At 34.2% G+C, this 16,862-nt stretch overlaps 1 protein-coding gene across 4 annotated transcripts in view; it reads left to right on the top strand.

Annotated features, from left to right (window-relative positions):
* Positions 1 to 16,862, top strand: part of GOSR1 (golgi SNAP receptor complex member 1) — a 49,706-nt gene that overhangs the window by 4,598 nt on the left and 28,246 nt on the right. For all 4 annotated transcript variants that reach the window (XM_077749682.1, XM_077749681.1, XM_077749684.1 and 1 more), the window contains exons 3-6: positions 2,280 to 2,367; positions 2,751 to 2,858; positions 7,235 to 7,326; positions 9,940 to 10,014. In XM_077749682.1, the coding sequence (XP_077605808.1) occupies positions 2,280 to 2,367; positions 2,751 to 2,858; positions 7,235 to 7,326; positions 9,940 to 10,014 (363 nt within the window). The remainder of the gene's footprint in view (positions 1 to 2,279; positions 2,368 to 2,750; positions 2,859 to 7,234; positions 7,327 to 9,939; positions 10,015 to 16,862) is intronic.

The raw sequence follows: 16,862 nt of genomic DNA, 5'->3' as shown, positions 1-16,862 counted from the left end.
ATTCCAACAAAAGACTCATTTCAACACTAGAGCCAAAATATGCTTCTTTTTAATAAGGGCACATTATTAAAGAATTAAAGATAACAGGGCCAACATATTGACTCAGAGACCTAAAAGTAAGCTGTTGGCATATCACATAGTTTTGATTGCATTACATTGCTTTGGACTTGACTTAGCAAGTAAAGAAAATGAGTGATGTTCTTTTGTACGAGTAAACTTATTTTATCACTGGAGCATTTTTCCTGAATTTAAGTCTCTCATATATACTATGCCAGTGAGTATACAGTTTTTAAAACTCTGAATTGTTAAGAGATACAGTTACATAATGATTTTTCTGTGTTTTCTGTGCTTTGTGAACTTCATACTTTTACAACTCCTTTAAAGGGAAAACTATCTTGAAAACATTTCCTCAGAAATTCTACACCAAATTGGGACGGACTTTGTAGGTTTTTATAGCCTAATTCTCCCTTTCAGTAGGAAACCTCAGACCAGGAGGATCAAGATGCAATGTACATTCTACAGTGTTTTGTTATTGCCCAGATTGAAAGCATGTCATAATGAATAAATTCAGTGATGCAGAAGTCTTCGTCTAGGAGTAGTTTTTTTCTTTTTTATACTTTCTCTATTTTGAGAACTTTATGGTCAGTGAATCATCACACATCTATAAAATGAATTAAGTTTAACTGAATGATGAATATAGAGATTGTCTTCTCATTCATTGAAGTATTTAGTATCTAGCACGTGCCAGGCACTATTCTAGGTGCTTGGCATATATCTGTGAATAAGACAAGCAGTATCCCTCTTCACGAGGCTTACTTACATTCATTGACCCATTGTTCTTTTTCATACATCTGGTATTGGAGGATCAGCATTTTTGCCTGGGCACATTCTAAGAGATAAGCACAGAACTTTGGGTTGGTGCTAACATCTAATAAAGAACTAGATATTTTGATACATTTTAAGACAAATTTTTTTAAGTTTATTTATTTCGAGGGAGAGAGAGGATCCGAAGCAGGCTCTCTGTTGACAGTGCAGAGCCCGATGCAGGGCCGAAACCCACAAACCACGAGATCATGACTTGAGCCGAAGTCAGATACTGAAGCGACTGAACCACGCAGGCACCCCTCAAATTGAACTATTTTCAGAAGAAATAAAACTTAGGACCTAGTTAAACATCTTAAAGTAAAAGTCCTTTTTATTAGCTACTTTTTGGTTATTTTACTGCTTGTTACTATTGCTATGAAATTGTATGTGGAAAAGGGAAATAGCTAAGGTAGTTTTTTGATGTTAAACTGATGATTTAATCTGTTTTCATTCACCACACCCAAGCACTGTCACAGGGCAAGCCAAAGTCTTTGGTAAGATTGAAGAGCATAGTCATTGCCTGGGTACTTACCTGTTTTCAGTATAACTGAGATCTCTTTTGAGCTGCTCATAGGATAATGCATACCATTTGTGGATCTAATGAAGGTTAGTGGTTTTTCAGAAGAGACAAAACAAATTTTCTGGACATCTAGTTTTAGAATTTGAATCTGTCACACAAAAGTTTCACTTGTAAAAAGTTTTTTGACAGACTATTCAGATTTTAGAAGAGCTTGCATTTTTTGTAAAACGAAACTGAAACAATTGCATAATATAAGTGAAAATGTAGAGAGTTGGTACTGAAACTTCCCTGCTGGACATGGCTATCTATATTAGACTTAAAACGGATTCTGATTACTTAATGCTAGTTTTCTAATCTGTGGATCATGTAAATCTCAATTTTCTTTCTTTTTGGTAAGAGCCAAGTGAAGAAGAGAGAACTTAATTTGAGGAACCATAATTGCTTTGGGGTAAAAATTTTAAAAACCATTCCTCATAGATCCCATAACATAATCCATAATACCTCATATGCCTCCTTTTATATGTAGTACTACTTAGTTCTCCCGTTTTGTTTCACCTAATCTGTTCTTTTAGAGTCAACATTTCAGTGGGCACTGCCATAGCTTACGTTACTTTCATTTGGGAAATAATAAACAAGCATTTGGAATTTCTTTGCATTATTCAGAGAAGACGTATTAAAGCTCAGAAAAATCTTACATATAATTATATTTTATACTGAATTTAATATTTGAGACAAGTGTGATCTTTATAGGGAAACTTCTGTAAAAATTACAGCTTCTTAAGAAACCAGTGTCTCTGGGGTTCTACTTGACCTCCTTAAGAATAACATTATTTTAAGTATGTTTTAAAGGATTAGGCTTAAGTAATGGACTCTCTTTACTGGTTCTTCTCTTTAGCTCTGACACAACACCCCTTTTAAATGGGTCAAGCCAAGACAGAATGTTTGAAACAATGGCAATTGAGATTGAACAGCTTTTGGCAAGGGTAAGTACCCTCTCTTAAATGGCTGTTTTGCTAGTCATTGTGTTAATCACTTGTTAGATATGGTAAGTCTATTATCGTACACATGTTTATTGAAATCGCCCTTTCATCTTAGATATGTGCCTCCCCAGGCCACTTGAATTTTCATTACAGCCATTCTCAAGTCTTTTGAGTGTTATTTTTAGCCTTTATGGAATATTGAGGGGAAATAACTAAATCCTTGCCTGTCATTTTGTTTTTGGTTTGGGGAGTGGTTTCTTTATTTGCTTTGCTGTTAGCCAAAAGAGCATACAGGCAAATATTTGAATTGTATCTCTTTATAGTGCTTTTTAAAATATTTTTATTGGTTTTCTTCTCCCTCCTTACTTCCTTCCTCTTCTTTTTAGCTTACAGGAGTAAACGATAAAATGGCAGAATATACCAACAGTGCAGGTGTCCCGTCTTTGAATGCAGCACTGATGCATACGTTACAACGACATAGAGATATATTGCAGGTAGTATATTGGGCTGGAGATTTTTAAGTTAATTGTAGTAGGTTTTTTAAAATCCCTGAATAGAATGTGTACACATGTATTTAAGAGATTAAAGGGAAGAATCTTCTGAGATGATAAATATTAGGCTGCAGAAAGTTGTCTTGTTTTACCTTTTTTCCCTTGGTATAATAAAGTTCTGAAAATGTTTGATAGCTCTTGCTATTGCCTGGTAAAAATGAATAATATTCATCACTTGGTAAATAAACTTCTATTGTGGCCTTGCTAGCTAGCAATGACAGTGAAATAGCCAGGTGTCATGCAGAGGCCCTAATATGGTGGTTTAGAGTATGCTTTCATCAGGCTTTGAAGATAATGTGGAAGGGAGGAGGCAGAGAAGGGCAAATATCATATGTTTGCACGTATAGGAGGATTAGGAGGAACTTGACGGAGGAACAAGGGGGAGAAGAAGGGCAGAAATGGTGGGGGAAAGGGAGAGAGGCAAACCATGAGAGACTCTTGAATGCTGACAAAAACTGANAAAAAAAAAAAAAAAGATAATGTGGAAGGGAGGTAAATACTATATTTAATATATTGTTTGAGAAAATATTAAAAGTATACCAGTAAAATGAAATAAATTCTTAAATATTTACATTCAGAGATGTTAAAAATATAGAGTAAAAAATGTTTTTAATGTTGAAAAAATTCAACCATTTCTAATTTTAAAATATAGTAATATTTTATTTACCTAATGCAAAAATGTGCATGTTATATTAAAAGCTAGCATCACATTTAACGATAAAGTGCTGAAAGCATTCCCTTTGAAGAAACAAGATAAAGATATCCACATTCACCACAGATGTCTAATATTGTTTTGGAAGTTCTTGGTGGTACAATTAGAGATATAAATAAACAAGATCTAAATAGTGGAAAGGAAGAGGCAAAATTTGCATTATGTAGCGGGGAAAAAATTGGAAACAAATCAAGTAGGATGGTGGATTACAAAATTAACATATCAAAGCAAGTAGTTTTCCTACATATAAACAAAAACCTGTTAGAAAATATAATGGAAGCAACTATAAAATCCTTGCATATAAATTTAATAAGAATGAATAGGACTTGCATGTATAAAACTTTACTGAGGAACATAAAAAAATATCTAAGTAAGGGAAAAACTACTCTGCCTTTGGAAAGATTTCTTTCTAAATCAGTCTGTAAAATTGAGTGTCTTCCCAATGAAAAAAGGGTTTTGTGTTTCTTTTTCTTCCTTTTTTTTTTAAATCAGCAAAATGACACCAAAGTTCACTTGGATTCATAGAGATACAAGTATAGCCAAGAAAAAAAACAGTGAAAATGGAGATAAGTAGTAAATGATGACTGGTTCTACCAGATATTAAAACCTCTTACGAAGCTAGAATAATTAAGACAGTTTGATTCTGGAGGAAAATATATACCAGTAGAACAGAAAAAAGTTCTCATGGAAATTTAGTTTCTGTTAAAGGTGGTATTTTATTTTATTTTATTTTTTTTATCTTTTTTTTTATGTTTTATTTATCTCTAGGAGAGAGAGAGAGACAGTGTGAGCAGGGGAGGGTCAGAGGGAGACGGAGTCACAGACTGAAACAGGCTCCAGGCTCTGAGCTGGCAGTCAGCACAGAGCCCGACGCGGGGCTCGAACCCACGAACCGCGAGATCATGACCTAAGCGAAAGTCGGACGCTTAACCGACTAAGCCACCCAGGCGCCCCATAAAGGTGGTATTTTAAATCAGTGGGAAAAAGAGGAGTCAAAATAAATAGGCCTGAAACAATTGGCTAATTATATGAGGGGGAAAAAACAAACTTGAATTTCTATCTCAATCCTCACATCCAGAATAAATTCCAGATGGATCAAAGATGTATATGTAGAAAAAGAAATTCTAAAAGTTCAAAATAAAGCATAGAAAATTATACATTTTGGGTAGTAAAAGACTTTCTAAACAAGGCCTAATAATAGAAACTATAACACATGTCTAATTTGCTTAATGTACAGAGAAATAATAGAAATAAAGAGATAACTTAAGGGTGCCTGGTGGCTCAGTCAGTCAGCATCCAACTCTTGATTTCAGCTCAGGTCATGACCTCATAGTTTGTGAGTTCGAGCTCCTGTTAGTGTAGAGCCTGCTTGGGATTTTCTTTCTGTAACTCCCATGCATGCTCTCTCTCTCTCTCTCTCTCTCTCTCTCTTTTAAAATAAACAAACAAAAAAGATAACCTAATAGGAAAATGGGCAAAGGATGCGAACTGGCTGTTTTAGAACATGTCCAAGACCATAAAGACGTTTAGCCACATGCTGAAAGGAAAGTATACCAATGATGATTTTTCACCTGTCAGATTAGCAAATATTGAAACGTATGTAGCACATTACAAGAATACAGAAAAATGAGTCCCCATCACTGTTGCTGGGAACATAAATTAGTGGTCATACTAGAAGGCAGTTTAACACTATCAAAATGTAAATGTAAGATCCTTTGATTCAGTTATTCTGTTAGGCATTTACTATTTACACTTAAAAAAAAAAGAAAGTTCAATAGAATATGTATACAAGAATGTTTATTTTTCAAACAGCATTTTTTTAAGCCAGCAAAATAAGTAACTAAAATGTTTACCAATAGGGAATTTACTAAATGACAGTCTTAAGATAGAATTCTATACACCTATTAAAAAGAATATAGATTTCTATTTGTTAATATGTTTTATGAACTGATGAAAAGAAGGTATATAGCAGAATATAGCGGACCCTTGAACAGTGTGCAAGACAGAAATTTGTGTATCATTTTTGACTCCATAAAAACTTAAGTACTAGTAGCCTACTGTTGACTCGAAGCCTAACATAAACAATTGGTTAACATCTACTTTGTATGTTACACATATTATTCACTGTACTTTTATAATAAAGTAAGTTAGAAAAAAGAAAATGTTATTTAAAAATGANCTCTCTCTCTCTCTCTCCTAGAAATTAAAAAAAATAAATAAATAAATTAATTAATTAAAATAAAATAAAATAAAATAAATAAAAATGACAAAGAAAATACATTTACAGAACTGTACTGTAAAAAATTCGCATGTAAGCACACCTTTGCATTTCAAATCTGTGTTATTCAAGGATCAACTGTAGTATGATTAGTAGCATAAGTGAAAGAAATAATAGGTAAGCTTGTATACACAGAAACATAGTTCCTGAAAGAAAATATAAGAAAGCGATAAAAGTTATGAATTGTAGAGCAGGATTGTTTTTATTTTTATTACTTTTGGTGCTTTTTTAGTGTTCTCCCCACGTTTGTATATATTTTTGTTTTTGAAGGGTCAGTAGGGGCTTTCTGGGAGATTGGATTGTGATTTTCATTTTCTTTATATACGTCTCTGAATTTAAAAAGTAATGATCTTAAAAGTATGGTAGTAGAAAAAGGAAAATGTTAAAGATTGTTTTATTCTTTATAATTCTTTTGGTTCTGTTTTTCCTTTGACTGGTTTAGGAATCAAATTTCTGTGGGAGTTCCAAAAAGATGAAATTTGAAAATAAGCCCCATTGGGTGTACACTAAAGAGCCCTCAGATTTTATTCTAGGCTATTTGAAGTCATTTTATCTTAAAACTATTTTTTACTTTATAATTCTACCTCTTAAGATACGGTATTAGAAGATATAAAGGATAGTGACATACTGGCACTATTACCCTAACACTGAATTGTTTTCATTTGAAAGAAGTTGGTCACTCTTCAGGAAAAGATTAGAATGTTATTTTTCCTTCTTGACTATTTGATTCTTTTTATTTTAGATATGTATTTATTTATTAATGCTTATTTTTGAGAGAGAAAGAGAGAAAGCTCATGCGCACACATGCTGGGAAGGGGCAGAGAGAGAAGGAAACAGAGGATCCGAAGCAGGCTCTGTGCTGACAGCAGAGAGCCCAATGCAGGGATCGAACTCATGAACCATGAGATCATGACCTGATCCGAAGTTGGACACTTAACCAACCTACCCAACCAGGTGCCCCCGACTGTTTGATTCTTTTTTTTTTTTTAAATGTTTTATTTATTTCTAGGAGAGAGAGACAGCGTGAGCAGGGGAGGGTCAGAGAGAGAGGGAGTCACAGACTGAAACAGGCTCCAGGCTCCGAGCTGGCAGTCAGCACAGAGCCCGACGCGGGGCTCGAACCCACAAACCGCGAGATCATGACCTAAGCGAAAGTCGGAAAGTCGGACGCTTAACCGACTAAGCCACCCAGGCGCCCCCCGACTGTTTGATTCTTAAATAGCAGTCTTCTTGACAGAATATTTTAATACAATGACAATACCCAACAGACTCAATAAGATGAAAATGTATAATTAGCTTGTGTTGAGACTGGATGTTGATTTATTGCAGGATTATACACATGAATTCCATAAAACCAAAGCAAACTTCGTGGCAATACGGGAAAGGGAGAATCTCATGGGATCAGTACGAAAGGATATTGAGTAAGTTACCTTTTGTATTATTTTGTAGGATATTTATTCAGGTTTAGGTTTAGAGCGTATCTGAGATTAATGGCAAATTGAGTAGCAGAACCATGATTTAGATTTCAAGGTTTCTAATTCCCATTTCACTGTTCTTTAAACATTGCTGCTATAATATGGATGTAATCTACTTTGCTAGTCTTATCTCTAGCTTCCCCTAGTTTTATCATTGGCTCCTGCCAATCTTGACTTTACTCTTTTAATTCAGAGTCTAGCTTTGATGATACCTTCATGAGTTTTTCTTTGATCTCTTACCATGCATCTTAAGAATAATGACATTTCCAATTGCTGAAACTGTCTGTTTCCCTTTCTGAATATCACCTATCTCCCTACCCTCTCTCTTCCCCTAACAATTATATGTGTGTGTGTGTGCGCGTGTGCATGTACACATGTATATCAGTAATTTTATATATATTTACATAAATATATATATTTACATAAATTTACATATGTATTTACCTAAAATATATATAAAGTAACCTTTATTTCTCTGAAATCTGAAATATCTGTTTTCTAGGTTTTATTCAAACTTTATAACCTTATGTCAAATTATTTAAGAACTCCCAGTGTTTTTATGCTGATCTCAGTCCATAATTTTAAATATTTGTTCTTCCATCCCTGTACCTCACCTTCAGTAATACATTCTGGCATTTCATATACACATCTAAAATACTTTTCACAACTGAATACAACTGGCAAGGTAAATCCATTAGGCATCTAATTAAAACTGAAGACTTTCCTCTTTTGGACCATATGTTGATGTCTGTCATTGTCTCCCTTGTGAGAAATTTATGACACTACTTTCCATAAGTAAGTATGACCTTGTGTTTCATACGCATATCCATGATATGCATTACTGTGTCATAAACCGACATGTATCGTGTGCACTCTGAGAAACATTTTCCTAGAGATCCTTTTTTATTACACCAGTAAGACAGTTTTGCAGCAGAAGTAATTTCTTATTCATTGCATTCAAAATTTTTGCTCAAAACTCTAATTGAGGATTATCCAGCCATTGAAGCTATGTGTCTGTCCCCAAAAATTATCTTGGAAAATTAATTTTTATTGTTTGTCTGTGTCTTATCTATTATTTTAATGTTTAGCCTTATGTACTTTATAAAACACATGGGAATAAAAAATCTAAACATTTTTGCCATAGTTAGGAATTTTGTAATATTTTTAGTTCTCAGGAACATATAAGTCTTCGGTTTAATATCTGTAGAGACTACTTACATATGCATTTTAGTGCCCCCTGGTATAGGGGACAGCCTTTAATGTTTTGGCATTTTGTTTCCCCAGAATTTGTGGGAATTATTAGACTATAGCTCACTGTAATAACTTGCTTTCTGAAAGATACTCATAAAAGAAACATGTTCATCCATTCATTAAACTATTTCCTGATTACCAGCCATGAGTAAGATACTAAATAAGTCACAGTAGAAGGAAGAAATGAAAAGACCAACTTAGCTCCCTAGGAGTTTATAAACCAGGAGCTAGAGGGGGTATGACATGTATTCAAATTAACATAGTACAAAGCAGAATATGATTAGTGAGATGAGATGCAGTAGTAATAACTGACGTTTAAATTTTTTTTAAATTTTTTTAGTTTATTTCAAGAGAGAGCGAGCAAGGGAGGGGCAGAGAGAGGGAGAGAGAGATCCCAAGCAGGCTTTGCGTTGTCTGTGCAGAGCGCCATGTGGGGCTCAAACTCATGAACCGCAAGATCATGACCTGAGCCAAAACCAAGGGTCAGATGCTTACTCGCCTGAGCCACCCAGATGCCCCAGCAATAACTGACATTTAAAAGTTTTTTGTAATTGTACAAATTCTATATAGTACCTCTTTTTTGACTTCATTCTTATCGTATAGATAGAAATTATTAGTCTCATTTTATAAAAGTAGGTATTAAGAGACCTGTCTGAGGTTACTTGGCCAATAAGTGATGGAAGGTAGATTTAAATCTAAATCATCTGTCTTCCAAGTCCAGTGTGTTCTTGGTTTTTTCATGCTGCTTTTTCTGGGTTTTTTTTCCCCACTGTGCTTTGTAAATTGACACTTCCCCTCAGCCAGTAGTTTAGTTTTATCAGTATGGCCCTCTTGTCTTACTGCAGTATATATGCAGTTACTTGAATTTTTTACTTTGTTCTTCATACTTCATTGTGAGTAAAGAACAGAAACATGAAAGTGTTAACAGTAATTATAAAAAGCATTTTCTTATAAATTTTAATGCACGTAACCAAGACAGAAATCCTTAAGTATGCCAAAATGGGCAGATCTTCAGTTTCATTTTAGCTCCATAGGCTCCAGTTGATAGACCACGTATACCATTGTGAAGGAAAACATGCATGGCAGTAGCTTCCCACCCCATGTGCTGTGCAGCGATCAGTTTTAAACTTTTACTTCCACTTGGAAACAGTAAAGATATAATAGACAATAATAGGCAAAGGAAAATAAGATTTTTGTTTGTTTAAGAATGTTGGATGATTTTGGTGAAATTTTATTAAAATAAATCTATTTTATCTGTTTATCTAAATATCTGTTTATCACAGATGTCATTTCTCCATTTTGTTCTAGGTCATATAAAAGTGGATCTGGGGTAAACAACAGAAGAACTGAACTGTTTTTGAAAGAACATGACCACCTTCGAAAGTAGGTATTGCTGTATACATACATGTGTAGTTTCCTGTACTTACTGGTTCCTTTATTGGCATAATAAACATTTTATAGTGTTTTTTTATAGCAAGTGCTTTATCAGTTTTAATTCATTGAATTCTCCTAACAACCCTATTTGGTAGAAATGGAATTTTACCTGTTCAGTTATAATTAGGAAAGATATTATGCTATCGAATATCAGAAATCTGCATTCCCATCACTTGTTATTTGTAATATATCTTTTGTCACCTTAATGTTTTTCTTTAGCAAGTCTATTCCTCTAATAAATTTATTCACTACTATACATTATTAGTAATAATACTAATGCTAAAAATGACTTATGTTTGAATGGCCTTTTACCACTTACATATGCCAAAAAGCTTTATAAAGAGTAATAGGCCAGGGTGCCTGGGTGGCTCAGTCTGTTAAGTATCTGACTTTGGTTCAGGTCATGATCTCTTGATTCGTGAGTTTGAGCCCTGCATAAGGCTCTGTGCTGACAGCTCAGAGCCTGAAACCTGCTTCAAATTCTGTGTCTCCCTCTGTCTCTGCCCCTCCCCTGCTCACGCTGTGTCTCTTTCTCAAAAATAAACATAAAAAAAATTTAAATAAATTAAAGAGTAATAGACCATATATCAAATCCTTAAAAATCCATCAAAAAGAAAGTATCTTTTTACCCAAGAATTCAGAAGAAAATGCCTAAAAACTTGGATGAACTGTATATATATTTTAAAACAAGTCACCATATTCTATCCCTTTTTCATCTGTGCTTTTCTCTGCAAGCTATTGGTTTCTTTAATATTTTCTCTGTATTTTGTTATAGAGCTTAAGGATAAGAAAGTTACTTATCTCTGTGAGGTCAGCCTCTAAGCACTTGAGCAGCTAATATCTATGATAGTTAAACATTACAAATTATGTTGATATGTGCTGCTAAATATCATAAATTAGTCATGTCTATAGGAGCTTAGTGTACTGTTCAATTTATTTTTCTTTGAAGATCACCACTTTTTATATAAGCTGTTGAAATCAGGACATGGAAAAATCCATACCTTTTTAGAAGCCTGAGTTCTTCTAGTGTTGGTTATAGTTATTAGTGTTCCTTCTGGGTCTGTTGAATATTGTTGATTGGCACAAGAGGGCAGTCTTTCCTAAAGTATGTTTAGTTTATAATTACTCATAGCTTTAGTTATTCTTTTTGTATTTGATAAAAACCGCCAGAATAAAGAATTTTGCATTACATCCAAAGCGATGTTAATATATTCTTTAGTTACAGAGAAAAATTAAGGGATAAAATACTCAAGTAGCACAAAATAAAGGTTAGATTGCATCAGTGTTTCTGTGTTGCCTCAAAAGATGTTTAACAGTTAGAAATAGAATAATTGAATTACTTTAAGAATGATTTGTTGCTGAAGAGTATAGCAGAGTAATTACACTATTTATTATAAATTTTATATGAAAATTTGCGATTTTGCTTTTGTGTTAATAATTCAAAGAAAACCTTTCAGGAGTTTTGTATTGTACATTTTACAGGAAAAAAATGCAACAGTTCAGGGGCACATAAGTTAAATAATTTATTTATGATTATAAAAATGATGAGAAGACTAGGGGCGCCTGGGTGGCTTAGTCGGTTAAGCGTCCGACTTTCGCTTAGGTCATGATCTCGCGGTTTGTGGGTTCGGGCCCCGCGTCGGGCTCTGTGCTGACTGCCAGCTCAGAGCCTGGAGCCTGTTTCAGTCTGTGACTCCCTCTCTCTCTGACCCTCCCCTGCTCACGCTGTCTCTCTCTCTCTCTCCTAGAAATAAATAAAAAACATTTAAAAAAAAAATGATGAGAAGACTAAAAATCAAAAGGTGTTTTCCATTTTTCTCAGTTTTATACATGCTATACTTCATATATATTCCTTTCAATATTGTGATAAAGCTTGTATGTGTTCATTCTGTACAGAGAGAAACTGAGGCAGGATGATTTGAATGGAATATGATCTTCTGATGAATTAGGGAAGTTGTTGAGACTGAAAACAAGGGCTCAGTCATTGCTCTCAATGTTAGATCACAGACCTTCCAAACACATTTTGGAAAAGTCAATCTTTTATGTGTAAATTATGAATATTTGTTAGGTAATAAAATAACAAAATCATAGATGATATGTATACAAATAATATAGAAAACTCTGTTTTTTCAGTGTCCTCTCTATTTCATTGGCTAAGTGGTTTGAGGCAGAATTGGCAAGATCTTTTCAGAACTTTTTTCCATACAAAAGCTGTAAGTGCTCTTTGTAATAAATTCCTCGATTTAGAAAGTTTGAATAACACAAAAACGAATGAGGTCACTCATTCGTACAGACTCTCTAACCATTTTTTACTCATCAGTAGATTGTGAGCCTTTTTGCCTGTTATTTGATCATTTCTTAATTTTTTTGCATATATTTTGTAATACAGATAAACCATAATTTAACCATTTTCCTAAAGTTGGCCTTTTGGATTATTTCCAGTTTTTATTATTATACATGTTGAAGTCTTTACAAATATCCATAATTACTTCCTTATGATAAATTCCTAGAACTGGAATATATTCATATATAAAGCTTTCAACATAGTATTGTCAAATTTCCCTCTGAAGTTTTTCTGGCTTAGAGAGCCATTAGTAGTAGATACGTAAACATTCCCCAATGCCCTCAGTAACACTGAAATTTTGATTTTTTAAAAAAAATTTATGCCAAGATAAGCAAAAATTGTCAGGTAATAGATTTTTTTTTAATATAAGGAATACATTTTTATTAGAGAAAACATATGTTAAATATCCAAGCAAAAGAAGCATAAAGAAGTATAGGGGCACCTATAGGGGAATTGGTGGCTCAGTCCATTGAGCGTCTGACTTCAGCTCAGGCCATGATCTCACAGTTCCTGAGTTTGAGCCATCGGGCCCGCTGCTATCAGTGCAGAGCCAGCTTGGGATCCTTTCTCCCCCTCTCTTTGCCTCTCCCCTTGTTCATATTCTCTCTCTCTTTCAAAAATAAACATTAAATTTTTTTTAAGTGATTTTAGAAACCTATAGTGGTTATAGATTATATAGTTCATCAGCACCATTTGTAATTAATAGGCCAGATTTGCTGTTAGGGTAAATTTTTATTTTGATCTTTCATGAATAAAGGCATTTAATACCCAGTAACTCAGGTAACTAGTTTGATTTTGTGCAGTAGCATTGGACTTCTTATGGCTAAAAGCATATATAGATTTTTATTTGATTCTTCATAACATTTTATGTTAATATAATTTAAAAAAAATTTTTTTATGTTTTATTTATTTCTGAGAGAGAGAGAGGCAGTGTGAGCCAGGGAAGGTCAGAGAGGGAGGGAGATACAGAATCAGAAGCAGGCTCCAGCCTCTGAGCTAGCTGTTAGCACAGAGCCCGACATGGGGCTCAAACCCACGAACCGTGAGAATATAAATTCTCAGGCGCCCCATGTTAATATAAATTTTTTTCAAATATAAAATTTTTATATAAAAAGTTAATATAAACTTGTTTCAAAAATATATGTTTTTCCTTGAAAAAGATTTTTATAGATGAATGCCAAATTTAAAAAAAAAACCTAACTTTGTAATTGTTTTTACTAGTTCTCATTAACACTTTTTGTCTAAAAATAAATGTTGTTAGCTTGTAACAATGTTTCTCTTCCTGTGGATAAGATAGCTTTCGTTTCTTACTTGTCTTTGAATTCTGAGTTTGTCTCAGTGCATCAGTCAGAGGAAAATGCTGATTTTGAGTTAGTATCTAGCTTATAGCTATTTGTTTTTCAGTAGGCTAAAATGTATATGCCTTCCTGTGAGCTCTTTGCTTGCTATTTAATTTCTCTTCCATTAATCTTTGTCTTTCATTGCTCTCTTATATTTCCTTTTTGAAAAAATAACTCAATTAGTTTTGTATTTTAAAGTTCTTTTTTTCCCCTTAAAGAACTTTTACCTTAATGATCTCTCTCCATACTTATTTTATAATATTTTTAATGTTTATTTATTTTTGAGAGAGAGAGAGTCAGCAGGGGAGGGGCAGAGAGAGAAGGAAACACAGAGACTGACTCAGGGCTCAAACTCATGAACCATGAATTATGACCTGACCTGAAATCAAGAGTCAGACACTTAACAAACTGANTATATTTATTTTTAATTTATATCCAAGTTAGTTAGCATATAGTGCAATAATGATTTCAGGAGTAGAATCCAGTGATTCAGCCTCTGCATGTAATAACCCAGTGCTTCTCCCAAAAAGTGTCCTCCTTACTGCCCCTTGCCCATTTAGCCCTTCTCCCCACCCAAAATCCTTCCAGCAACCCTCACTTTGTTCTCTTTAAGTCTCTTGGGGCTCCTGGGTGGCTCAGTCAGTTAAGCGTCCGACTTTGGCTCAGGTCCTGATCTCACGGCCCATAGGTTCGAGCCCCGCATCTTGCTCTGTGGTAACAGCTTGGAGCCTGGAGCCTGCTTCACATTCTGTCTCCCTCTCTTTACCCCTCCCCCGCTCACTCTCTGTCTATATCAAAATAAAATACAGACATAAAAAAATAAAAAAAAAAGAATAAGATTCTTTTATGTTTTGTCCCCCTCCCTGTTTTTAATTATTTTTGCTTCCCTTCCCTTATGTTCTTCTGTTTTGTATCTTAAATTCCACGTATGAGTGAAGTCATATGATATTTGTCTTTTTCTCATTTCGCTTAGTATAATACCCTGTAGTTCCATCCATGTTGTTGCAGATGGCAAGATTTCATTCTTTTTGATTGCCGAGTAATATTCCAATGTATACATGTTCCACATCTTCTTTATCCATATATAGGTCGATAGACATTTGGGCTCTTTCCATACTTTGGTTAGTTAGACCTTCCTTTTTATTATATAAGAAAGAACTTTTTTTCTTGTGTCTTTCATAGCATTTATGAAAATCTGTAATGATATATTGGGGGTTTTGTATTATGATGCTGATCCTAATGATGATGATGTGACTCTCCTTGAATGTAAGCTTCATAAGAGTAGGGACCTGGTTAGTCTAGTTCTTGGCAGTGTTGTGTCCCTAGTTCCTGTTACATCATAGACACTTAATACTTATTTCTTGTATAAATAAATGAATGTAGACAGAAGGTTATTAATTTTCGTTTCATACACATGTATGTATATGTAGGACACCTGTTTCCCAACATAGGAAACCTATTTCATTCATTTATTTACTCCCCAAATATTTATTGAATACATACTGGGTGTAAGATATTGGTCCTGATGCTATATATACATATAAAGTCTGATTTTAAGAACTAAAGGGGCTATTAATGTGATGAATTATTAAAAATCAAATTCTTATATGGTATATATTAACAGTCTCTGGCAAGCATCTCTCTTATTTACAGATAGAAACAAGATTCAGAAAGGACATAGGTCGTTTCATAACTATTTAATTATATACTTCCCCACATTTCCTGACCTATTTCCATATTTGTCCCACGTCTCCTCCTTTCCTTGTGACATGCTTCTTTAAAATTTTATCTTTCTTGTATTGGGGAGCCACCATGCATAATGCTATTGAGAATAACATTATAAAATGCCTTAAAAAATGTGAAGAACTTGTTTCACATAACTTTTCAAATACAGGACTGTTTATAAAGCAAGTTACACTTACACAGGATCAGTTACAGTACTGAGAATTTGTTGTTTTGTTTTCATTCCATTGATATGATTGTTACTATCTTAGATGGCACACATATTTATATACTTAAGTATATATAAGTATATATTTATATACTTAAGTATAAATGTGTCCAATAATGAGTAAAGAATTATTATATTCTCAGAGGCTTACATTTCTCTGCTAACAATTTTTCTTATGACCTTTCTTAGCCTATGTTTAGACTATTGATAATTTTGAATTTTTTAAATTCACCAACCTTATCATTCAGGTTATCCAAAGTTGTGGTGATGGAAATATTTTCCATGAGCGTTTAAAAACAATGAAAATAGTGTAACTTTTTGTTTATTTCATGATTTTCACCGCATTTCTCTGAGGTCCCAAATCTAGTAAAAGCTGAGATTCAAACCCAGGACCTTTGACTATATTGCGTCTACAATATTGCACTGCCTCTAAACTGATTCTTATGGTATCACAGAGTTAAGATAATGCATGTAAAAATACTTTGTAGACTGTGAACCATGACTATATAAAGGAGAAAATAATGAGAGTTGGAGCACCTGGATGGCTCAGTCAGTTGAGCACCCGACTCTTGGTTTTAGCTCAGGTCATGATCCCAGGGTCATGGGATTGAGCCCCACAGTGCTCAATCTGTGCTCAACATGGAGCTTGCTTAAGAGTCTTTCTCTTTCTCCCTCTGCCCCTCTCCCCCACTCACATGCTCTCTCTCAGATGAAAAAAAAATTTTTAAAAAGAACATAATGAGGGTTTTAGGAATAAGAAAAGCAAATGTTAAAGAGAAAACCTTCGGGGCGCCTGGGTGGCTTAGTCGGTTAAGCGTCCGACTTTCGCATAGGTCATGATCTCGCGGTTCGTGGGTTCGAGCCCCGCGTCGGGCTCTGTGCTGACTGCCAGCTCAGAGCCTGGAACCTATTTCAAAGTCTGTATCTCCCTCTCTCTCTCTGACCCTCCCCTGCTCACCCTGTCTCTCTCTGTCTCTCCTAGAAATAAATAAAAATATTTTAAAAAATAAATAAAGAGAAAACCTTTTATATGCACTGTTTTAATTTTCAGGTTTTAAATATAATTTGAAATGCTTTTGATGCTAGGATACTCTTTGTGAAATTAAATTCTAATTGTATTAATGGACCATAACCATATTTGAAAAGTATGGCACATATGATC

This window comes from Crocuta crocuta, unplaced genomic scaffold (assembly GCF_008692635.1).
Source record: "Crocuta crocuta isolate KB4526 unplaced genomic scaffold, BGI_CrCroc_1.0 scaffold149, whole genome shotgun sequence".
Taxonomy (NCBI): Eukaryota; Metazoa; Chordata; class Mammalia; order Carnivora; family Hyaenidae; genus Crocuta; species Crocuta crocuta.
Note: the sequence above shows the minus strand (reverse complement) of the source record. Positions and strands in the feature narration are given on the sequence as shown.